This window comes from Harpia harpyja, chromosome 17 (assembly GCF_026419915.1).
Source record: "Harpia harpyja isolate bHarHar1 chromosome 17, bHarHar1 primary haplotype, whole genome shotgun sequence".
NCBI lineage: Eukaryota > Metazoa > Chordata > Aves > Accipitriformes > Accipitridae > Harpia > Harpia harpyja.
The window spans coordinates 6,932,272-6,957,696 of NC_068956.1; the positions used below are offsets into that span (position 1 = coordinate 6,932,272).

Here is a 25,425-nt window from a genome sequence, read left to right on the forward strand (position 1 = left end):
CAGTGTTGAGCTGCTGGGCTTGATCCAACATTTAAACACATTCTTTATTGGAGCACAAGACTAATGCCATTTGTTCCAGTGAAGTTAAAAGCACGTGTCTAAGTAGTTGCCTGGATTGGGGCCAGCATTCGGTCTTTTGCTGGACGGAGCCCTAAATAAACAATCTAGTATCGGAGGAGAAAACATATTTGCACATGTGGATGTGATTTGGCTGTTTCTGTGGCACTGGCTTGTTGTTTTCTAAGTTGTGCTGGCAATGGTTGGTCTATTTAAAATGCTAACAATTTCTTGCCTGTTGTGTTGAAATTGACTTTACTCCTGGTGCACAGGCTAAAAAAGGATGGGTCTAAATCACTCATGGTGTCTGTGATGCTCAGCACCAACAGTTAGAAGACACTCTGAATTCACTCTGCTTTCCTGTTCATGCTCTTGCAAAGTGTCCTGAAATTTTCTCAGATCCAAGTTAGTGGCAGTCATCGTGTTTCATTCAAAGGCTAACTCTTCAAGCACATTTTGCAGGGCAGAGCATTGTAAAGAGAGATGTCATTTGTAATATTTATTGTCTTAATGCAAAATCTACAATAATGTATTAGATTTCCAGCAGGAAAATTGAAAAAACATATATAGCCTTTTACTATATCTGCTATTAAAGATACTATTTAAAAAAATACTATGTGTTTTATGAGGGTTTTCTGTAAGCAATATAAGACTGAAATCTGTGTAAATGAAGGAAAGGTAACAAAAAAAAGCATTTGAATTTAAAAGATTTGCAAATATGGCTACTACGCACGCATGAAACCCTTTAAAAAATATGTCACTTAGGAGAATGTCATGAATTAACAATGAGAAAACAAACCAGGTAATTCAGTTGATGCTGTAAGGAGAGCTATTCCTGCAGCTGCTCCAGAGGAGAAGCCCATTACCATCTGCGGGCCTTTTTGGCAGGGCACTGATTTCCTTCCTTATCTCTGTGTTCTCATGCTGAACGCTGCAGAGTGCCTTGAATGCCTTCTGAAGTCAGCTAGAGATTATGATAAGCATCATCTTGTAGATTTAGCCTATTAAGACTTTCGCAGACTTCCATGAGAGTGGCTATAAGATAAAACCCAGAAATTTTTGTATGACAAAACACTGAGGTGAAAATCTTATGTATGAACCCCATCATATTTATCTGAATTCAGGCTACCCTTTTGTATGTGCACGCTAATCTTTACATTTAAGTGTAATAGAATTCTAGTGCACATCTCAGCTACTTTATTTGATTTCCCCCCCCCCCTCTCTCTAGTCTGCAGCTTCCAATGGATCAGAAGGATCTGGACAATGTGGTGAACACAATAAGGAGAACCAGACTTTTGAAAATTATGCGGTAGACATGAAGACAAAGGTATGGTCCACTCTTCTGTGATGGAGAATGAAATCCTTATTTAGGCAAGTTTTGCTGGAGGTGAAATGTGTAGAATATATTGAATTTGAGCTCCTGCAGTCATTTTTTTGGCTGCTTAATGACTGCGTGTACATTACCGCATTCGAATGAGGCTTATGGCTGCAATTTATTGCTATGCGTTACTAGCCTTGTGCATTTCATGCTGTCCTAGGCAGGATGTACTTTTTATTTTTATATAAAAATGTTGTGAATATTGGTGATGGTTCTACAGGATTGCTGATCTCAAGATGTTTTCATTTCAGTGTATTTTTGCAGACCAAGGTTTTGCACAGTTAGTAAATTTTATTCAAGGTGTTTTCAGTCTCTCTGTGTGTATTGTAGTTTATTTCTGGTCTGGAGTCAGTATGGAATAATATGAATGTCAGCAAAGTGATGATTTTTGTATGGGCAGTCTAATGATACCTACCATAAAACTACGTTGAATAATACACCTAGCAATATGAGTTCATGGCTGTGGTAAGGGGGTATGTTACACTTCTCTTTGTAACAGTCTTGCTACTTGCTATAGTGAAGTTGTAAGTGTTTCATTATAGTATCTCCATTATTTTCATAGGTTCACAACTTGGCTGGAACAATTCTCTTGGGCTTAGATATTATTATGTAGACTTTCAGCCTTGAAGTCATTGTGTATTTTTTCTTTTCTAAGTGAAAGAAAATTATTAAGTTTTCTTTTAAACTTAGCAAGCTGGAAACATGATGAAAAGAAAACAGACATTAACTGGGTTGGCATGGTTATGTGATACCTTGTAGACTTCAGCGAAAGTTGTTTCTAACAGTGGAAACTTGCAGATTATTCCTCTTGTCTAAGGCTTTTCCATTTTTGGAAATGGGCTTTGTTTACATTTCTAGATCAATTTCTCTGTTCGTTAACTTTTCAAGATCTAAAGAACTAATTGTCTAGCATGACTTTCTGAGTTTGTTGTGTTGTTGAGTTCCTGGTTGATCAGAAAAACTTTTGTACCGTGTAGGACCGTGGTGCTATTTGAGAGCTGAAATACAAGAACATGTATACTCATTGACATTTATCTCTATATTTATGGAAGAAATTATTTCCCCAAAACAAGGAGTTACCAAAAGCTTGATATATACCCTAAATATATTGTGTCCATGAGGATGTTGTAGAAATCATGGGATGTAGTGGATCTCAGCCCAATTTCACAATGTCTTTTCCAGTATGAATGCCCAACTGAACAGTGCACCATCTTCCCTACTTAGAGTCATGATACTGCAAACTCCTGGACTCAATGTTTCTCCATCCGCAATTCTATGTACAACATTTTCATGCTGTTTGTAGCTCTCCAGCACAGCGTACATGAAAGTAAACTCCAAAAATTGGCAATTCCATTGCCAAACTCTAAGACATTAAGAGCTGTGAGTGGTTTTTTATTCAGTTCCCAGTACCATGGGATGGCAGAGAGCAGATGTTTTGTTTTCATTTCCTGGAACTTGTGGTTTAGTGTGTCACTTCATTTGAAAGAGTCATTTTGTCTGATTTCTTCTTCAAGTGACTGTGCTTGAGTGTCAGGGCACGCTGCTATGACAGTGACACAGCTATTTAGGGCTGGCTACATGTTTAAACATATGCACCAGAGCTTTTCAGTTGCTGATGATCAATTGGTTGTTAGATTTATTTCCCCAGGCAGAATGCTCAAGAATTAAAATGAACTCTTCTTTCACTGTGGATCTTGAGAGCTGAGAGCCACTTCAGGACATATTGTCCTTGATACTGTGCGTTTCTATTGCAGAGCATCCCAGCCCACATAAAGCCAGTGGAGCATTTGTAACTGAAGCACTTCTGTCTTGTTCTGAATAAGGGATTTGTGGGAAGCAAGAGAAAACAATTATGGCTTTATATGGGAAATAATAGATACATAAAACATTAGGCATAAGTTTTAAATTAATGAAGGTTGCAGAGCTTTCAAAAGGCTAGCTTATCCAAGGCCCTTCAGAGCTGTAGGTTGGCTCAAGGACCTTTCCCCATCTTCTGCTCCACACCCTGTGATTATGAATGTGCATTTCCTACAACCCTGCAAGCCATACTCTGTTCCCACCTTGCCTCACTGTCTTCTCGTAGACCCCTAAGATGGTGAGTTTGTGGGAATGAGACTACTAGAGAGGTTGCACTGTCTCCATCTTTGGAGATTTTCAAGACCAGGCTGGATAACGGCCTGAATAACCTGATCAGACCTCACTGCTGAACCTACTTTGAGCAGCAGGTTGGAATGAAGATCTCAGGTCCTTTCTGTTGTCGCTTATCCTTTGATTACATTGACTTCTGGAGAGGAAGGGAAGCAACCACCCTCCTGTCTCGCTGAGCACCCTTGGAGGCAAATGACTTTACACACCACAGGGTGCAGCGGCCAAGGGCCAGGTATTACAATAAGGCCCTCAGCAAATAGGGCCAGAGAAGTGCACGTTGTCTATTAAATAAACCAAAAATCACTTTTTTTCTTGCTTTTGAGTCCTGGGGAAGTGCTTGGCTAAAGTGGCGTGAGCTCCCACGTACTGAATAAAAGGGTGGTAAGCTGGGCATGTACTTGGGGCAGGAAGAGAAGGAATCCCCTCCACAGCAGTGAAGCAGAAAACAACCTTTTTTTCTGTGGCTGTTGAGCCTGGGGTCCTCGTGGCTGCTTGGGTGCGGAGTCCTCGTGATGAAGGAGTGGAGCTGCCTGTCCAGTCTTCACGTCTCCCTGTGCCCATTTTACCATCTACCTGCAGGGCTCAGAGTGGCAAGGTCTGTGCTTCCCTACAGAAAAGAAAATTGTCTTTTTCTTTTCGTTGAGGAAGCTACCAGCCAGAGAAATTGGTCAGGACTCCAACATTGATTGTGCTAAATAGCAATGAAATTTGCCATGCACGGGAGAAGGGAATGATTCCTGCTATAGCTTCTGCCTGAGACTCTCACGGGCCTGAGGCCAGTTGCAGAGCTGCTGCTGTTAGGGCTGCTGCAGTCAGGAGGGGCAGAATTGCTAATTCGTTCATCTTTAAATTAACACCAGCACTCCTGGGCTTCTGGTTCAGCCTGGGAACTGCATTAAAATTCTTAGTGACTAAGGTATACAGAACTTCACTCCTTCTGAAATTTGTATTAACTTCTCTTCCTGGCTGAAGCAGGATTTATTCTGACATTTCATCTGTAATATAGCTCCTAACTACATATCCAGGATCTGCAAGATTAGTAGTTTCTCTTTTTTTTTTTTTGTGTGTGTGTGTGTAGCACAAACCAGTCCTAATAAAGAGGCTGTCTCATGAGATTTTCCCTTCTAGCATATAATTACTCAGATAACTTGTATGCTGGTGTTAACCTACTAACTAACCAATTGTGATACACAGCAACCTAGCTGGAACTGGGCTCAAGTGGTATAAATGAGCTCTGACCATAAAGACGTAAGTTAATGACTACATCAATTGCCCTCTTGGAAGAGACGTAATCAGGAAAGTATTTATTTGTAGCTTGTTTGGGTGCAATATAGGACCTGAGAAGAAGAAAGAGAATATAATCCCATGTAAGAGACCGGCAATTTAATACCATCAACAGGTACTCTATTGTACACAATTTAAGATACATTAGGAGTAAATAAATCTTTCTCCACATTTGTAAGAGTTTGTGTGTGTTGATGTGTTTTCTGTGTAGGTGCATAGAGCTCTAAATAGTCACTGGCTGAATTTTGCAACATGCTGACATTACTAATGCTGTGTTAGCAGTCTGGTAGATGTCTCCTTTCTTAGTGTCTACTCCAAAACTTGGAGACCTAGTACTTTTGTTTTTCTTAATTTCTACTGTTTGAATCAGAGATAATAATGAAGCCGGTTTTGCTTTTTTTAAAGAATCAGTTTCTCTTTACAGTTTTTGCTCTATAATATTTGGGTTTCAAAAGAATTTAAGAGACGTTTAAAAAGGTGTGTCATGAAAGACTTAAAAAAACCCGAGAATCCTTCCTATTGGTTTTAGGTTTTACAGAAGCTTGCTTTTACAAATATTCAGTTCAGCTGGATGTTACAGGCTCTGGTTCTAAATATAACCACCTAATTAAACCTTATGGTTTGGTTATCCAAGTGGAAGTACCTGGATACAGTGAAGATTTTAATGCCAGAAAGGAGCATTAAATTGTCCAGTCTTAACTACTGCGTTATACAATCCATCACATTTCACCCGCTCACCTCATATTGTTTGTTTTTGTATGACTTAAAAATACACACCTTGGTAAAATTAGAGGAGAAGGAAGTAGTCACCTGGGTAAGTGGTTTTCAAATGGTGGTCTGCAGAACCACTGGTATCACGGTGGGAAATAGTTGTTATTCTGCCTGTATTAAGGCTTCCCAAGAGTCAGAGCTCATCACAGAGGTTATTTTTGACCATCTAAATCAACTACGAGCAACTATAAACCATCTCTTTTCACCCCAGATGGCTGCTTCTCAATTTGTTTGTTTTTTGGGTCAAGTCTTTCTATAGTAGATTTCAATCATGATCATATGTACAGATAACACGAAGGCTGGAAGAGCAGAGGAAAAAAATAGAACTAAGCAGCAGTATGACCTGCAGAAATTAGAGCAGAAGGAGATGTTGCTAATGAAGGGTAAAGCAGTGCCAAGGCTCTGAAAATCTTATACTTGGGGAGAAAAAAAATGATTGGAGAAACTATCTAGTTGGAGGAAGAAAATGAAGCAGCTCAGTCTCTTTTGGGGGTTTGGGATGGGTAGTTAATAAAAAGGAGGAACTGCATCCCTGGGAGAAACACTGGAGACCCATTGACAGTCATCTCTTCCCATAGCGCAGCCCTGACTTTGTTGAGTCATCAGTAGATGTGTGTTAGAAGCTATGACCAGGAGCTCTGGCCACCAAAAGGAGCCCATGGAAGGATGGAGCTGGGGTCTGTGTTCCCAAAAGCATGGGTCTCTTCTCTCTGGGGCTACAGGAGATTCTGAAGGTAAAAAGTAGGTGGCAATATTTCAGGGACCGTGCCGCTCAACGATGCACTAAGCTTGGGTAGCACACGGGCAAATCTGCCTCTTAAATGCTTATTGTTGCATTTTATGGAAGGAGGTGACACTCAGAAATTGGAGGAGTGCAGGAGGAAGCTTTTAGGTACTTGATGGAGCTTGATTTTCCCAGGCGCACACACGAGTCACATTGTTCACATAAACAGCCTCAAAGGGTTCAAACCCTCTGTTTTTCGTATAAACTGTAAATAGGGTCATGAATTCACTGGGACCAGCTCACAGGAGTAGAGTTACTTGCAAGTAGAAGCATTTACAGATCATGCACTTAGAGACCAATTTCAAAATATATCCCCATATGCCAGTTTTGAGTACGATATGAAATTTTACAGCCAAGTCATTAGGTAATTATATGTATGGAAATATTTCACACCTTACTAGATCAGCTTGAATCTAGGAATTGGAAGAGAACAAACTGTTGGATGCTTTACATCTAAGTGTTAAAATATCTCCTGATTTTAGAGTTGACTGAGTTCCCTTTTACCCTATCATGCCTAGAGCACAAGCGTGGCTTGGGTTAGACCATCTTAATGGGTTAATTTGTTCTTAAGGAGATGGTTAATTGGTTCTTACTTCAAGGATGTTTGAAAGTTCTCTGTTTCATATAATCCATAGTTTAATAAACTTGTCTGCCTGTTTGGCTACTGGACTAAACCTCAGCAGGGACAAAACTTGGAGGTTCCAGTGCAGGCTGTAAACACAAATCAAGTTTGTTTTGTGCACATGTGGTTGCTCAGAGTGAGTTAAAGTTTTAGACACAGTCGTAAGTGCTCTGGAGACTTTCTTTTTAAGATGTTATACCCACCAAAACTTTAATAGTTGGGGGAGGATTGGTTGCTCTCTGACCACATATCTGATTCACTATGGATTTTGTAACTTTGGTAGCAGTGACCTCATTTTGGCAAAATAATGTGTGTCATTTACTGAGCCTCTTGCTGCTTTAGCAATCACAAGAATATTAGGGTTATAACCTGAGTAATTTATGGAAGAGAGATGACTCTTAAATATCCTTTTATTTTCTTGGAAAGGCTTATTTTATTGAAAACATATTTTAGCTCTGAGTGAGAATGAGAGATCCTCAGCAAAGCACCCAGGGGGAATTGTGCTGTCCAGTGTGTTGAAAAGGTAAATTGTAATGTATGGGTGTCTAGACGTTTCCTCTTGTTGCTGTCAACAGTCCAGTTGGCTGTATTTTTTTTTTTCCAGTGAATAGGAGCATTGATTTTCCTCTCTCTTTGGCCAGAGCTTTCATTTTACATATCTTTCCCCTTCTGTGTCTCTTTCTCTCTCCCTCCCTCTTTCTTCTCTCTCTCTCTCTTCCTCTATCTGTAAGAGAGGGAAGACTTTAAGAGCTGACAGCGAGCTTTCTAACTCAGAATGATTCATGTAAGACATCTGAAAGGCAAGCTCTGCACCAGCATCACTGCACGAAAGGTAGGGCTTTGGGGGCTAAACAGTCTGTAAAACTCTAGGTAAAGCATACAGAACATGAGATAAATTGATTAAGTCTGCGGATCTGTCAAAGATGCAGAAAAAGTTTGGGAGAGAACTTAAGGAGGTTTTAAGCTCTGTTGTTCGGGGTGCTTTCTTCTAACTAAAACTTTGATGTATTTTTCATAAGTGGGGAAGAAAAAAGGTGCCCTTCTGTAGCTTTGAATAATGTATATAACGTGGGGGTTTTTTTCCGTGGATGGTAAACTATAATTATATTGCTGTTGTGCTTCACAAACCTGCGTGCATGCGTAAATAAGCAATCCCCGCTTTTTTCCCGACTGATTATTTTCTGTTATACTTTCTGAAAGTTCGCCTTATCCAGCTGTTATTTATATTCACTTCCCGAATCCGAATCTGACCTAGTAATTCTGAGCGACTGTAGATGTGACGCATGAGCTCTCGCACACACCTTAATGTTTCAATCATGCACTTCAAGCAATATGCGTTTGTAGGAATCATGCTCTTAATAAAAACCCTTACAACCCAAAGCAGTTGTTTTGGCAGAGAAGTGACAGCACTTTGATAGATGGGCCCGATAGTTGTGTGTGTTGTGCTTGCTTGGAGTTAGTAGGAAAGAGGAGGGAGAGAGTGAGCGAGAGGGGGGAGAAAAAAAAAGACAGGGAAGGAGAGAGCGAGAGGGAGAGAGATTGAGAGAGAGAGAGAGAGAGACTTGGCAAAGGAAATCTTATGGGTATACTGAAACAGCAGATCAGAATTGTGAAACCAGAGCCAGGGCTGAAATGTGATGCTTTTGCTCTTTTGTGCTTGTTGTGGTTCTCATCTTCCCATTTAGAAGGCTGCATACCATTCAACAGAATATTTTGATCACAGATTGAACAATGCAGCAATCAAGCCTGATAAGCCACCTGGAAGTTTTGCTTGAGACGATTTCTAGTGGGTTTTCTGATCCCTGTGAGCATCATGACTGCCTTTAGCATTGTGGAGGAGGACTCGAGTTTCTTATGAGGGCCCCACTTGGAAAAGCAGGCTGTGCAGATTCAAGCCTCCGGTTCTGTTCATGCTGTTCAAAAGCCTTTCCTCACCCTTGCTGATTTGTTTTTATGATTTACATACACTCCTGTGGAGATTTACAGAATGGATTGTCTGTGCATTGTCACAACCAAGGTAGGACTGGAAACATTGCTGTTATGTGTACATATTTCTCTGCTGTTTTTCTGTTCCTGTAATTAAATAGATTGAGCATGTACTGTGTCAGGTTGCAAGATAAAGTGATAAATAAGCTTTGCTTCAATGAGCATTTTGTTCTCTTTTTCTGTAGATTATGCAGTTTGTTTCTATATCACTTCCTAAATGATATGTAATTTACTTATTTTTACTAGCAAAAGGAAAATGATTTCATATTTTATCTCAGCCTATGCTTGTGTCTATTAATATCTCTAGCTACTAGAGCACTTTCAGAATACATGGTATAATACACATATTTTCTCAGCGTATTAGTTTATTCTGTAAACTAAAGAATAAAAAAAAAGGGGGGGGCATTATATGGGTCCTAGGATTTTAAAGAGGCCAATCAGATGTAGTTTAGATAGTCATGATGTTTCTGATTGGAGAGATGCAAGTTTCTTGTGGCTTATTGTGGCTTTTTGGGGGAAAAACATAGCTTACTTTGCATCTCTAGGCCTGAAAAATAAAAACGCCTTGACCCCAATTCAGCACTCTTATACAGACGTTAGATCTAACCTGACTGTTTGGGAATGGTCCTTCTAAATAATTCTCTCCAAACGTGCATGTAAACAATTTTTTTATCCACAACAACAGTGGCAGGCTAAGGACTTTGGGGTTAAGGACACTTCCCAAGTTAAGGACAACTCCTGTCTTAAATCTCTAGAGTAGGGATAAGCTGAAAGATTCTTTGAGATGTCCTCAAACTTAGCAAACTAACTTAATATTAAATGACAGGGAGATTATCAGGGAACTCCCTTTCTGTTACTACAGGACAGGCAGCTCACCACATGTTTGTAACTGCATTTGCACATAGTGATAATATTTATAAGGAGTAGTTACCAGGGGAAGTCCAGACATTGAGGTGCAGCATAGTTGCTCCCTGTTCTGGTTTATTTTTGATGAATTCCACCATTTCCATAGGACTTGCAAAATGACTGGGGTAGCCAGAACACCTGAAGGCTGCGTAAATGATAAGGCAAGCCAATGGTTAGCACTGTCATCATCATTGCTGTCATTTTTTGTGTAATGGCCATGCAAAATGGGGACCACCATCCGTCACAGAGAGAAGGGCAGGAGGAGGCACCCCGGGCACCCATGGGCAGCAGCGAGGGGTGGTGGGTGGCCGCCGCAGAGAGCAGGGAGCACGGTGGAGCCGCGGAAACAGATGCGAGCTGTCATTCCCCTCTTGCCGGTGGAGAAAACCATATGGGGAAAGAACAGGAGGTGAATGAGGCCACAGAAGGAGCGTGCTCCTTCTGTGGCCTCATTCACCTCCTGTTCTTTCCAGGTCCTTCTGGCTCCCACAAGCCATGCTGGATCTGAGACTACATCCTCAACCTGCCCCGGAGCAGAGCGGAGGCACCCGCGGGTGCCCGTTGACGCAATTCCAGTGAAAAACGCTCAGCAGCAGTGGTGCAGCACCGCTGAAGAAAGCTTGGATGCAGGATCATTCAATTTACACTCCCAGAGGTTGCTTTCCAATTGAAAATAACCAGGAAGGTTGAAAAAAAGCTACAATTAGCCCTACTTCTGAGTGTCTGGTGGTGCAGCGGGGACCTGCAATTGCAACCATCCTTGGCCTTGAGAGTTTGGCAAGGAGGTGTGTAATAACTGGATTTGGGACAGGGTCATCAGTCTACTTTTAAGATGGTATAATTGGGAGAAGAAGGTGGCCCAGTGCCTTTTTTTAATATGTCAAGAGACACCACTTTATTTCTTTTATGAATTGGTGATGAAAGTTTCCACTGAACATTTTCCCAGGGCTTTTTGGGCAATAACAGATGTAGACTTACCATCATCTCACTACTGCTGCTGCTCTGAGCAGGGCTCCCGACTCCATCTACACACCATATTTTTCCTCCCAGATTTTCTGTCTCTTGAATCCGCTGCTAAATGGCTGAAATGATCTGAAAGTCAAGCGTATGAGCCTCGTATATTCAACTGCAGATATTCAGTCTTTGCTGCCAACTTTGATGTTGGAATGAGATAGGATTGTGGATTGTAGGTGACCTGCTATTTGGATGCATGTGGGAACACCATATTAACATATGTAACTGAGCTGAATAATAGCAAAAATCTAGTTTCAGAACACTTTCATATTGCAAGGGCTTGAAGCCAAATAAATTACAGTTGATTTCCTCATCTTGTTTGGTGCCATATTTAAATAGCTGCACCAGTGACATTAGATTGTACTGATCCATAATCTGCTCTTACTTGCTTTGTTGTGCATTTGAGTAACTCTACTTCCTTTAAACCTACAACATTTTTATGGCATCTGTTTATGCCAATTTTCACAAATATAGTAAGAGCAGACCTTTTTCAGAATATCTGAGATTTTTTAAAAATTCATTTCAATAACTATGAATTCTACAGAGCAACAGTATTGTAATTTTTGGCCTCAGATCTGTTAATTGTCCTTATTTAAATATCTGTCTGATTTGTGCAAATAATTGCCATTCTCATTCTTGGAAAAGTGGACCTTAATGTCAAGAGGGAGTAAATACATCAATTTTATACTTCACATTTTATAAATAATAAAAAGGGAGTAAAAGATGAATGCTATTTAAACTGCAAAAGTTGAACACTGTTTAAAAAGTTGACATTTTAAACACTTGGTCATTAAATTTAGTCTGGAATTTTCAGTGTTTCCAGTCTATAGAAAATGGCATAAGTGTCGTGGTGGAGTGAATATGCCCTTGTAGGTTATGTACAATGGATCTAAAGATCCTGCTTTGAACTCAATATGGTGACAGATGCCATCTAATAAAATTGATTTCTGATGTTCCTTGCCAAATCTTAAATCCTACTGACACTATTTTTTCAGCCAAAATGCAAGATATGTTTAAGATAGATTTAAGATATTAATTTGTACAAATTTTTCCTCTCCTTTTTTATTTCCTTCATGTTTCCATGTGTTTCTGAACCCAGGACTTAGGAAATGCTGAATCAGTCAAGGAGGACTTCTTATGGTCTCCTAGTTTATTTTAATTGATCATATTCCCAGCATAGCTTCTTTCTTTTACTGTTGCATAAAGCACATTAATTTGTGGCATTATTTTATCATTAGGAAGAGTTCGGTATAAATAAAAGCTTAGGTCAAGACTCCATCCCAGCGGGAGCACTGGGAGTTTTTGAAAAGGACGAACATTCCCACCGTGCCTCCCAACAGTCAGAGGCAACGTGCTGTCCTCTCCCCTAGCTATCGGCTCTCCTTCCATCTTTCTGCCTTTCACAGAATTATGAATACAACAGTAGCTGCTGCTGGTGAAAAAGAAAATAGCTGGCTCTGTGTTGCCCGACAAGACTCACTATAAGAGGGGCTGCTTCACTGAAACCCCCAGTTCTTGGTGTCAGGTAGCTTAGAAAAGATGACCAGCTTTCCCTAGAAAAAAATACCAAAAGCTTTCTGGCCCTTGTTGCTACAAAGGAGAGCTTAGAGGTGGAAGCTCTAAAGGTTTAAAACCCAGAAGGCCAATGAAGGGAAATCAAAATGTAATTTTCTTTTTTAAATCTCATGATTTCAAGGTGTCAGATTCAGGCTTTTTGCTACTTGCAGCTGACAATCACAGCACCAAAAAAAAGAGAATTGAATAATACCGCAAGTGGCCATCCTCTGTCACAAGCAGGGCTAGCTGAAGTCCTTCTCCTAGGATAGAGATTTTAAAACTTCCTGGGCAACCTAGTCTAATGTTTTATTATCTTTAACATTAGTAATGGCCCTAAGAACTGTCAGTATTGGTTGCCACTGGTGTCACCTCTTGTTTTGTTTGGGAGTTGTATTTTGAGGTTTGCTTAAAATCCCAGATTTTATCACCTGAAAGCTTCTGTGTTTTGAGATCTTGCAAAGATGTACACAAAGACTAGACACCAAATAAAGTAATCCCGATTTATTCACAAAACCTAACCCACTTGCTATTTGTTGCCTGACTCCCAAGTTTGCAGCACTGAGCACTGGCAGCAGTAGGATTCCTGTGATCCAGAGCTGTGTCCTCCAGCTTGTAAACCAGAGAACTGGCCACCTTCAGACACAGGGAAAATGCCCAGCTTGAACTTGTTGGTTTTGTTAGCTACAAAAATAAATTTCTGTCATCAAAATGTTGAGAATTCTGCAACAATTACTCCTTAGAGATTCTTGTTGCCAGCTTCCACTTAACTCTGTAGTGGCTTAAGCCAGATCACTCACTACAGAGGTTCCATGTTTAATTCAAGTGTCACTGACATCTGTGGAACCAGACAATTAAATGAAAATGTGATTATTCATGTGAATGGAAAAAATGATTTTGCATGTTTGGTTGGGTTTGGTTTTTTTTTTTGTTTGTTTGTTTGTTTTTTTCCAGAGTTAATGAAAGACTCAGTTCATTCCACTAGTGAAGAAATTTGGGGTTTTGTTTTCAGTTTTTTATTTTTTTTTAAAATTCTGTGTTAGTCCAGTTTGGTAAATTAACAATATCTCTCCTTTCATGGCTGTCCATCCAGCACCTTTTCTAAGGATTTAGTTCAAGTATTTAAAAGAATGAGATAAGGATGGAAGGAAAACTGTTTTGTAATGGTGCTGGGAAGCAGGGTGATGTGCTTGTTTATGTTGTTAACCCATACCAAGGTTGAATGTGTACAATTCTGACTGGCAGGGTTGCCAGGAGCCAGCAACATCTGTCTGTCCTGTTTTCTTCTGCTCATCCGGCAATATATTTGGAACAGGAGGCACCAATGTATGCACTTAAGGCAAAAATCTGACAGATGTGTGAGCAGAAGTCTCGCTACATGCAATGGCTGCGGAAAATAAGAAGCCACTGCAGTCAAGTACAGGACCAACATCTGGCTTAGACCCTGGGTATGGTATGACTCTTCTGTAGGTCTCTCCCACTGCACACACGCATCACCCCACTTTGCGGCATGAAGTTAACAGTAAAGCAGAGAAGAGCTGTAAAATTTGCACCTTGGCTTTTTGTCAGCATTAGCCTTCTTTTCCCCATAGTCCCAACGTGGAAGACAAGGCAAAATTCAGAGCTTATTCTCCTCAATAGCACCGCTGTGAATCTGAGTGACGAGTTGCTGTGTCTTGGCTAGTTGACTTTGAAACTACCAGTCTGTATTAAGCATATCATTATAAATCCCTGTTGATAGTGTGCTGTGCTTGGGGGAAAGTAGGGGCAGGTCTTGCATCCCAGTAGGATGCTATGGCTTCCCCAAGTGAGAGGGAAACACTCCTTCAGCGTTTAGCCAACACAGTTGACTCCCAGCGCCAACCCAGTTGATTTAAAGGGCGGTTTTAGAACTTGGCTGAAGAATGGAAAAATGTGGAAGTGGTACCACTGGAGTGACCTCACTGTTCCAGCCTCTCTAATTCAGAGCAGTGGCAAAATGAGTCCCAAGATGCCCTCGAAAGGGCAGGATGGTCAATCAGATCAGATCATGTCTTCTGCTGGAGGTGGAGTGTAGGTCCACACGCTATATGCCAGCTGTTGGTCTTACTTTGCAGAGGTGAATCCACTATGAGGTTAAGCTTGATTATTGATTATGGTGGTCTGATGCCAGTATAAATAGATAATACTTAGAATATTTAATTATGCTGAAGTGCTTTTGTAATAGGCCTTACTGAAGAAAATAGACCTGTTTCCCCCCCCCAATTATATTGCGTTAATCTGAAAAAAATCAATATAGTTTTAAAAAGTTATATACTTTGAGAATAAAGTTCAATTTATTTTGTGGGACTTCCTACAAGACCAGCTGTATGTGTCTGAGAGGCTGTAGAGTCAGTCCCAAAATTAGGAAATTATAAAGCTGGGTATAAATACTGAAGTTGAACCAGTGCCTCAGGTGTGGTAGACTGGTATAATCTTACCAAAACCAGCAGAGCTGTAGAGAGCTACACGACATGAGAATCTGATTTAAATTTAGCTGGATATGAAACAAAAAAATAACCACATTTCTTTGTGCCTGCATATTGTTAATAGTGCTAAATAGATCTGGGCAACATTTGTTGTTTTTTTCTTTGCAAGACTTCAGGCTTTGAATCATTGCAGTTTGAAATCATAAACTGGGTAGCTAAGTTTTTTGTGCTGAATTTCCTAGCTATAACAAACTCAAAACAAAGGAAACATAATGATTTCCCTCCAGAGACTCACATTTAGCTAAAATCAAAATCTTTTTCTATAGTCATTATTAGGTGCTGATGAGCACTTCAAACTGTGGTGTTTTCCTGCCAGACCCTAAAAGTGTAATAGTGCTGAATCCATGCAATTTACGTGTAATTTAGTAAACTCTATTCTGAAGTGGTACTTGAGGACAGCTTTGATGACTACGGGTTGGCTGCTGGCTAAACTGTGCAGTCTTAGAAGAGCAGGAAGATCCTTTTCATTGATTACCATTTATCTTAGCTGGAGAACATACTCATAGATGTCTGACAGATGGGGAGTGTATCTGAGTATTTATTTCAAATCTTTATTTACCAATGTTAAAATTTGGAACAATTATTGTAAGCCTCTAGCTTTTGGATTTCAAACATTATGAATGTAAACTGATGAGACACGTGTTGTCTTTTCTAGAAAAAAAAAATCATTTTTTGGGGGGAGTCTCAAGAAAATTACACAGAACAAACCAATGTGCATTGCATATGTAATGTCTTGTAATTATAACTTGTCAAAAGCTCAACTTTTTTCTCCTTTATTCTTTAGAAATATGGTAATTGTCCCTTTTCCCTTGTAGTTAATTATAAATTTCAGGAAGAATTAAGTCTGTTAAATCTCTTCTTCCCCCTCCCTTGGTCTCTATGGCAGCAGCAGGAATAGAAGGGAATTTCTTTGATCTCCATTTCTGAGTGACATTTCGTTTCTTGTGAGCATTGACCTTGTTTAGTGCAACTGAAATTTTCAATAGATTTCATTAGATTATAATTTGCTGATCTTAGGGAGATGTCTTTATTGAGATTGGTTTTAACTATGAAAGGAGAAGGGTCATTTGTTTCGTAAATCTATGAACAGTTCTGTAAACTGAGAAAAGAAAAAGTTGAATTAACTGCTCAGGCAGATACGGTTAGGGCTTAATACTGCTGCACAGCAGTGGAGAGCTGCAGATGGAATGAAAGGTGGAAGATACTGAACAAGCAAAAGAAAACAAGAGAGCCCGATCCTGGCTCAATTAACGATAGTGCTGCTTAACGGTAGCAGAGCTACACATCCTTAGCAGGTCCCTTCTCTAATATTTGGAGGACCTGCATGGAGGTGGGAAGATAATTTCCTAGTGCCAAGGTGAGCTGCATTTTTATGCATTTCACATAGCTGGAGCTGACCGAATGGATTCTTTGCAAAGTCCAATAGGCCACTAAAAGCAGAAAAGATGTGTCTCTTGGCATGCATCCTCAATGTAAACATGCATTTCTTTTGTGTTTTAATCTGTTTGCTACTACCATGCAAATTTCCTTCTACCTCCCTTCACCTGAGGCAAGACTTCTGAAAAATGAGAGGATGTGTGCAGTCAAGGAGAAGGGGATGGTTATTTATGAGTGAATCATTAGGTCAGGGGTATGGCCTGGTATATGATTATATTTTACCCAGTCTGAGACCTCTAGTTGACATCTACAATTTTCATTTCTCCAGAGAATCATCTGCATCAGAGAAAATAATTGCAAGGATGTGTAGCAGTAGCTAAGTATGTTCCACTGGGTTTGACTTTGGCCAACTCTTTTGCTACTGGAGACCTCACTCAAGGAATTGTATATAATTTGGAAGTCATATTCTTGGCCATTCTAGTGGCTACAAACAGAATCTCACCTGTGACTACTTTTGACTCTGATCACCAGTATCTTCTCTGAGAAAGAATATTAAGTCACATCTTAAGGAATGCTGCAGTTCAGTGAGCCCTGAACCTTTAGCAGATAAAATATTCCTAAATATCTTCTCTGGATTTTGTTATGTCTTCCTGCAGAGTTAAGATCTGCCTCCAAATGTGTCTCCAGCCACAGTCACATTAGGCAATATTTGGCCATCCAAATTTGGTATTGATGAGATATATATATATATATATATATATATATAAAAATAACCTTTCCCTGCCTATGAGGAAGTGGCAATAAACTATACGTACTTGCTCTTAAAGCCCTCCAAACATGCTTAGCAGTCACTATGGTTGATCACACAACAAAAAAGAGGAATTTTTCCTTGAAATCTTACCCAGAGCTTGCTGATGTGCAACTGCTTCTCTGTCACCTGAAAACCTCTCTTGTGCTGTGCCGCAAAGCTCTCACCTTCCAATTCAATATTCATTACGCAATATTTCCCACTGCAATATTGCAGTGGGCACCGATGCTACTACTCTGCATTACATTAATGTATCTGCAAGATACATTATACTGATGTTTCTAACCAGTGCCAATAGTAGTCATTTATTTCAACACCTGACTGAGAAAAGCATGTAGGAAAACAGCTTGCTTAAAGGTTGCATGCTAGGAAGGTAGATGTTGTGCACAGACTCTGAAGGGCTTGCAGCCTTGGTTTTGTCTTCTGAAGTTGATGCTTTTCTGTCTCCTGGTTACCTATGGGGTCTGCATTTCTGGATGCTTGATAAACCTATTGGTTTTGGAATTACATGTAACAGTGCCTCCAGAGAAGGAATTGCACTGTCTCCAACTGACTAGGCGGTTAGCGTCTCTATCTGACTTTGGTCATTGCTTCATTGCTTCCTGACCGTATTATTGCTATGCAATTTATCAAGGATTTAAAGCATCAACCCAGAAAGCAAGCTGTGACTGATGCTGAATTCAGCAATGAGAATGGAATTATTTTTTTGTGTCCCAAGGTCTCTTTATACAAAAACTACACAAGCTGAAGATCTTACTGCATATTTTGAAGGCTCTGATTGCATGAAGCTGTGATAAAGCCTACGCCTGGATAGCTGTGTCTATCACTCCATTGGAGCTGTCTCAAGGGTGAAGCTTAGTGCAGGAGGCTGGGTATCCTCAAAGAAAGGGAGTAAAACAAGACTGTGGAAATCACTCATTCATAAGCTATGGAGAAACAGCCTCTCTGTTTCCGTTTCAGATGGAAAACTCTTTTATTGGAACATATTCTTCCAAACAGCAAGGCAAGATATATTCTTTTTGCATACAAATATTAGTAAACATGAAAACTACAGGTAATTCTGTCCTCCTTTGAAGGCTGTCTGAAGAAAGATGATTTCAAATGATCGATTTTCATCACTTTTCAGATTTTTAACTTTCCAGTGTAGTGGTGGACCAGGGTCTGTAGTCCTTAAGCTCACCAAACTCCTAGGCTGGGGAAAATGTTAACAATAATAATCAAATGGAATTAATTCCTTCTACAGTCTGCAAAGAATTCCCAACATATTTATTCCTATGCTTACTTGTATTGCCTATGCTTGCAGAATACTTTATGTAGTGTTGACCTTTTGGGTAATTTTTTTTTAGTTGGTGTCTCTAGATGTGACATGTTGGACCTTTTGGCTGATTAAAAAAAAAAAAGAGCACTTTTATGAAGAAAAGCATTAACAACAGCTGATATACAACCTTGTTTCTTAGAACTGTTTCAACTAAGTGAGGGTGTAAGATATAAAAGGTATGAAAAGCGTTGTTTTTTACAGAACAATACAAAAAGTAGTAATCATTCAAATAACAAATCAGCTGTAATAAAAAAAAAAATCCAACCCCAAATCCCTAAAAAGCTGTAGGAGAAAAGTGTTCAGTCCTAGCCCTTGAACTACACGTATTTCTCAGACAATACCAGTGCACTATCATGTTATCAGCCCAGTAATTCAAATACCCAGCTGTGAAAGGCCAAACTCCGCAGGTCACCCTACAGCCAGCCCTTGTGCTGAGAAGTTGGGATCTCTGGAGAAATGGTGTCTACAGGCAACTCCCAGTTACCTCTGTCTTTCTGGTCTTTGAATATGCAGCGTGTGTCTTGTGATTCTGGGCCTTGGGACAATTTTTGTATAATCTCAAAGTCAAGAATACTTGCAGAGTATTAGCACCTCCTGCTATGAGATCTGGAGCTTTTATTTTGTGGATAATGTGAGGAGTCTTTTTGAGGAGTCTCGTGACAAACGTTATGCATGGTTACCTGAGTTTGTAAGATCAGGCTTTTCAATCAGAAAAATGTTTCCTGTCCAAAGCAAATTATCAATTTTCTTGCCTTTATCTTGCCTTGGATTAAAGACTGAAGACATACAATTGTTAAAGAAAGGAAAAAATAATTACCAATATTTCATGCAGTCTTTTGATCAAAATTCATGTATAGTTTTATTATTTTGATAGGATTACATAGTTTGCTGTTGTGTTTAGCCCTTCCTTACAGGAGATAACGCACACCCGCAGGATATTGCTGCAGTGATAACAGTGACTTTTTCAAATCCTTTTAAGCAAGACTTTCTAAACTTTCAGTTAAAGGTACAATGCTTCTTGCTTGCTAGCTGTCTTTCTGATTATTCCTTAAAGTTGTCTAAGTGAAAATATAAAAGATAACTAGTTTTCAAGGTTTGGGGAATATGAAACTGAAACTGATATGCATAGTATTTCCTCTTCTTTTTACTTGTAAAAGTATTTAGTATTGCAATGCTTTACAAATGTTTACTTTTTGGAAATAAAGAGCAAAGCACAAATAGTACTTTGTTAGTTAACGTTCTTAAATCAGACTCAAAATTGAAAATCATGTGAAGCCTAATCATTAGTGTTTGCAGAAGTTGCTCACCTTTGCTCTCAGCATGGGGAAAAGAAAGGTGTAATGTAGTTGCTTGCAATATATCTGGCTCAAATGAAAGTAAAAGGAAGGAAGCTTTTTTTTTCACATTATTTTCAGCTTCAGGAACACACATGATTACAAGAGTCCTCCAATTCAAGGAGCTAAATAATAGTTTGACTCTTATGTGAAATGCTGAGAGTAATGGTGGCAGACACCAGAATTTATCCTGAACTTTCCTTCAGGGACTCTGACCCAATCTGCTGTGCAATTCATTCTGATGGGCTCCAAACCTTTACTAAAATGTAATTGAATCACTGCAAATGCAAGGGAAATTACAGGAAGATCAGCCTGAAGGCCTGATGGTTGCATCTTGCACTGCCATGTGGAACATTAGACTTTAAATTAACCCCTCACTCTTTTGGTTCTGCAAAGTTTCAGGGAACTGCAGGACTCTTGGGTACTTGCTCCGTGTCCTCCAGGGGCCAATCTGGGGAGTAAGCAGAGCGTTCTGCTCAGCAAAGAAACACCCTGAACATTTGGGAGAGGCTTACTCCTCCTGGAAAATAGCCCTGGGGTGCTTCAGGCTGCACCTATCACTGGTTCAAAGAGGACATAATGGAAAAATGCAGCCTGTCATGAAATGGGGGGGAAAAGAGCCAATCTCTGCCTAAAGCTCTGCTGTTGTTCTCTGAATGCTCCAGGGTGGAGGAAAGCTAGATGGCACATGCTTGGGGTTCAGAGTGGATGAAGGATATGTTCACCCACATAACTGAGAACTTCAAAGCAAAATTAATGGATAACTGTTGAGACCTTTTTGGTCCTGCGAACTGCAGATTATTATCCCTACATGACAGTGGAAAATGACTTTGTGAGGTGTAATGCATACTAGCAAACTCCTAGATGCTCCATCTGGAATGGAGTCCATTGTGCCTAGCGATTGCAGCACATACTGTGTTGTGTATAATGCCATTTTCACTTATTTGCAGCAGAGCCATGGCAGATGCCCATCCCACAAATGCTCAGTCGAAACACCTGCCTGGATACCCATTCAGCACTCTACCGTAAGTTTGAGCCTTTTAATACAAAGATTTGAGAGACTGAATGGTAAGTCTCTGTGTTTGGAGCAGCCCTGTCGGGTAAAATTTCCATACTCAGTGCATTTGAGAAAGAACAGAAACGAGTCCTGAGGCCAGACCAAACTCCTTGGGAAGCCTGAGCTGTTGAAATGTTGGATAGTGGCTTAGCAGGGCTTCTCCAGAAATTCAGGCTCTTTGGGAGTTTAATTCATTCCACATGGAGCAATGGGGATCAGTGGCAAGCATTGGTGTGGTTGGTGGTGGTGTCCAGCTCAGAGGAGCGTGGAGTTGCTGTTGATTGCTATAACTCTGGACTCCAGCTGAGTGTGATGACTGGGAGCCTGCTAGTTTTGCCTGGTCACGGGCACAGTTTGTGGGAATTCATTCAAAAGCTGCTGCAGGGTCTGCCAGAAACGGCTGACGTTTAAAGCACCAGGCTGTCCCCAGTCCCAGGTGGTGACACGAGGAAGGGGAGACGCATCTTTTCTTTTCCACATTCTTATGGAAGAAAGAAAGACTGACGATTCCAAGTGCTTTACGGACTAATAAGTGGGAAAATTTGCCCAGTGTAGGTAACGACAACTTTTGGGATGATGGGCAGTGAGTGAACTTTAGTCTGCTGGGTTTATAGGAAATGACCTTTGTAAGTGTTTTCCTCCTCCTGCCAATTAGATGACTTCAGTGAGATTTGCTTTTAACTATCAAAGACACAGTAATATTTGAAGAGAAAAAAAGAAACTGTGGTCAAGTTGACACTGCATTGATTTATATCTTGCCTGAACATACATTGTAGATAGAGCCAAATCCTTGGATGCTGGAAGTTAGAGGGCTGACTAATAGAGCTATGATGATTTATCTCAGCTGAGGAGTTGGCAGGATTTAGTTGACATTTTCTTTGGCTCTGGACCACAGCATGATGTTGGTCCACAGCTATCAACTTGTCACCTTTTATGAGTAGATGAATGTAAAACAAATTCAAGTTTTCGCTCTCCCTCAGTCTCTCGCTAATCTTGCAAGTGATTGTAAACCCTATGGTTTTGGTTGTCCTTACAATATATTAAAATTAATTATATCATTGTTGATCTGTACTAAAATAGACCCACTTAAAAGTATTGATAGAAGAGTTGAGCTAAACAGTTTTTTACCAGGTGAGGTTCTAGCCCAGTAACTAATTAGTAACTCTTCATAATTATTAGTTTCCATTCTCAAAGGCTTTGGATTGACTTTGTGATGTGGTCTTGATTTGGTTTATATTGAGAGGGTTGCAGCATGAGCAGAAGTATGGTAGTGTGGTGCTTTGAGAAATGGAAATGTACTGGGCGTTTGTAGTAAGTCAGGAGCAGTTGCACTTGATCTCCACTAACACCAAAACCTGACTTTTCACACAGTGGCTTTAAATGGTTTGGGTATTTTTTAGGATATTTGTTTCTTAAACCATCAAAAATAAAAGCATGTAGCCTGAGTGTTTGTCTCTTGTTACACCAGATATGTGTGCATGCATAGGTAGTATCTATAGACCTGCTGTCTTGCAAATTTCTATATTGCCACAAAAAATGAAAAACTGAGGATTGAGCTTTGTTGTCTTTGTTAGCACTAGAAATGGTGTAAGATCAGAATAATTCCAAGAAGTGTTATTTTTAAACTGTTAGAGTGGAAACTGGTTCTGGGACCAATACTAGTTAATATCTTAATTGATAACACGGACAGTGGGATCGACCGCACTCTCAGCAAATTTGCAGATGACACCAAGCTGAGTGGTGTGGTTGATACACCAGAGGGAAGGGATGCCATCCAGAAGGACCTTCACAGGTTTGAGTAGTGCGCCCGTGCGAATGTCATGAAGTTCAGCAAGGCCAAGTGCAAGGTCCTGCGCGTGGGTCAAGAGAATCACCAGTATTAGTACAGACTAGGGGATGAAGGGATTGAGAACAGCCCTGAGAAGGACTTGGGGATACTGGTGGATAAAAAATTGGATGTGACCCGGCAATGTGCACTTGCAGCCCAGAAAGCCAACCGTACCCTGGGCTGCATCAGAAGAAGCGTGACCAGCAGGTCGAGGGAGGGGATTCTGCCCCTCTGCTCCGCTCTGGTGAGACCCCCCCTGCAGTTCTGCGTCCAGCTCTGGGGTCCTCAGCACAGGAGAGACAGGGACCTGTTGGAACAGGTCCAGAGGAGGGACACAAAGATGATCAGAGGGCTGGAACACCTCCCCTATGAGGACAGGCTGAGAGAGTTGGGGTTGTTCAGCCTGGAGAAGAGAAGGCTCTGGGGAAACCTTATAGCAGCCTTCCAGTACTTAAAGGGGGCTTATAAGAAAGATGGTGACAAACTTTTTAGTAGGGCCTGTTGTGATAGGACAAGGGGTAATAGTTTTAAACTGAAAGAGGGTAGGTTTAGATTGGACATGAGGAAGAAATTTTTTACGATGAGGGTGGTGAAACACTGGAACAGGTTTCCCAGAGAGGTTGTGGTTGCCCCATCCCTGGAAGTGTTCAAAGTCAGGTTAGATGGGGCTTTGAGAAACCTGGTCTAGTGAAAAATGTCCCTGGCATGGCAGAGAGGGGTTGGACTAGATGATCTTTAAAGGCCTTTTCCAACTCAAACCATTCTATGAGTCTATGAAAAAAACCCAACTACTATTAGAATACAGTTCAATCATTCACTTAGTTGCTTTTTTTTTTTTTTTTTTTGATTGTAGAGTACAACATGTGGTCCTTGACTTAATTGCGTACTTGGAGCTTGCTTCCATCTATATTTTGCTTGATTATAAAAGTTGAATGGAGTGAAGGAGCTCAGCACACTACCCCACAAATATGTTGTAATTCCCAAGTACCTCCTGCTTCTTTTTTATGAAACCATTTTCTGTGCAGCCAAACAGATTTTTCTGTCTAGCTTATCTGTATCAGATATTTATAAGCATTTCTTACCATACTTCAGTAGATTTCTTTTCTTGGGAGACTAATGCAGACAGTTGGGGAAAATTAAATCAGACAGAAATGAACTTCTAGTTGGTCAATGTTTTTTGCCATGTGATTTCAAAAGTATTTTTTAACTGCCTTGATTTTATCAGAGAAGAATATCTGTGAAATGTCAACATTTTGATAGAAAGCTGATTAATGAAATGAAAATTTCCAGTGATGCATCAAAGCATAATACCTGCTATGAAAGGCTTGAAAGATCAGAAAAGAAAAAAACCAGAGATCTGGCCAGTTGTGACAACTCCATTATATGACCATAGTGTCTGTACGGATGCCTCTCAACAGTGGTATAGGGAACAGTGTCAAATAATGAAGGAGAACCAAACTGGTAGAAAGGGTATCCTCTTTCATCAATTTTGCTGCCTATGTCACTCAGGATGGCATAAGTCTGGGCTAGGTTTTTCTCTCCTTTTTCAGCATTTTTTTATAAAAAGCACTGTGTCGTCTCTTGGGAGCTCCTTTCCTATCTAATGCAAGAACCCGGAGATCTGGCAGCATTGCTGTTATGTAACAGTCTGACTTTTGCAGTCCCTAATTTACCATCCTTTTTGAATTTGCTGATGATTCTTGCAATTAAGATTCTCGATTCTGTTTGGCAACTCACCATCTGCAAAAGAGGGCATAAGTGAACACTGCCTTTCTGTGCCTTCGCAATGTCCTTAATTAGATTCATTTCAAGTCTGAGAGTTTTAATCAAGGGAATTACCTAAGGGTGGCTTTGTCTGCACTTGCACTTTTAGTCATGTCTTCCGAAGGATTTGTAGTGTTTGATTATAAAATACTCCAAAAGGAGTTCACTGCGCTGCTCTTTAGCATACTAAACCTTCCTATCGCTGGGGTTGCTTGCTGGCTAGATCCATTATGCAAAGATAATGAAGTATCACAGGATGCACCTGTTTTGCAAAAACATTTGGGGTTGTCTTTTCTTCTGGCCCTGTTGAGAGCTTTTCTCATATTTGGCATTCAGCACAAACATTCACCTTATCTCACCCTGCAGCATTAGTAGGATCCCTCTGCTTTTCCCTGCTGCAGTCTCGGCAGAGCTCCTTGGCCCACTGTCCTAGTCCCCTTCCACCGAAAGATTCCCTTTTGGGGAGTCATCTGCCACGGAGAAGCAGCAGGAGAGAGTGGTAAAGGGTGCGTGGGCACAAAAGGCAATAGATTTGGCGCATGCCCTAAGCAGAGCCTCATTCAGCATCAGCTGTCCGCTCCATGTGAAGAAGGAGACAGTGACTTTAAGGGTAGGGGCACCTGAACAAGGGTCCTCACAGGGGAAATGCAGCAGCCGTGCATGCTGCGGTAGCTCGCGGGCTGCAGCTTTACATTGGTGCTACATTCTGTGGAAATTTAGCGCAAGTTTTGGCTGCCAGCCTGCTTGGCAGCTGAGCCCTCAGTCTTTCTGCCCCTCGGTTTACCTGTAACCGTAACACAAGGAGAGCAAAGGTCACTCCTTTTTGAACCTGCATACATATGCAGGATGTTATTGCTCTATTTAGGTGGGATAGATCAGTGCATGGAGGATAAAGTTACTCTGGCTTTCTCTTTTCCCAGTTTATTTG

The 25,425-nt window shown here is 40.5% G+C and overlaps 1 protein-coding gene across 18 annotated transcripts in view; it reads left to right on the top strand.

Annotated features, from left to right (window-relative positions):
• DLG2 (discs large MAGUK scaffold protein 2) overlaps positions 1–25,425 on the top strand; it is a 1,027,713-nt gene that overhangs the window by 142,500 nt on the left and 859,788 nt on the right. For 9 of the 18 annotated variants that reach the window (XM_052812305.1, XM_052812308.1, XM_052812306.1 and 6 more), the window contains 2 exons: positions 1,286–1,384; positions 20,799–20,873. The exons of 1 other annotated variant lie outside the window; for it this stretch is intronic. In XM_052812305.1, coding sequence (XP_052668265.1) covers positions 1,286–1,384; positions 20,799–20,873 — 174 coding nt within the window. Of the gene's footprint in view, positions 1–1,285; positions 1,385–8,592; positions 9,062–20,798; positions 20,874–25,425 lie in introns of those variants that run through there. 8 more of the 18 variants (XM_052812310.1, XM_052812316.1, XM_052812313.1 and 5 more) reach the window with 6 other exon arrangements.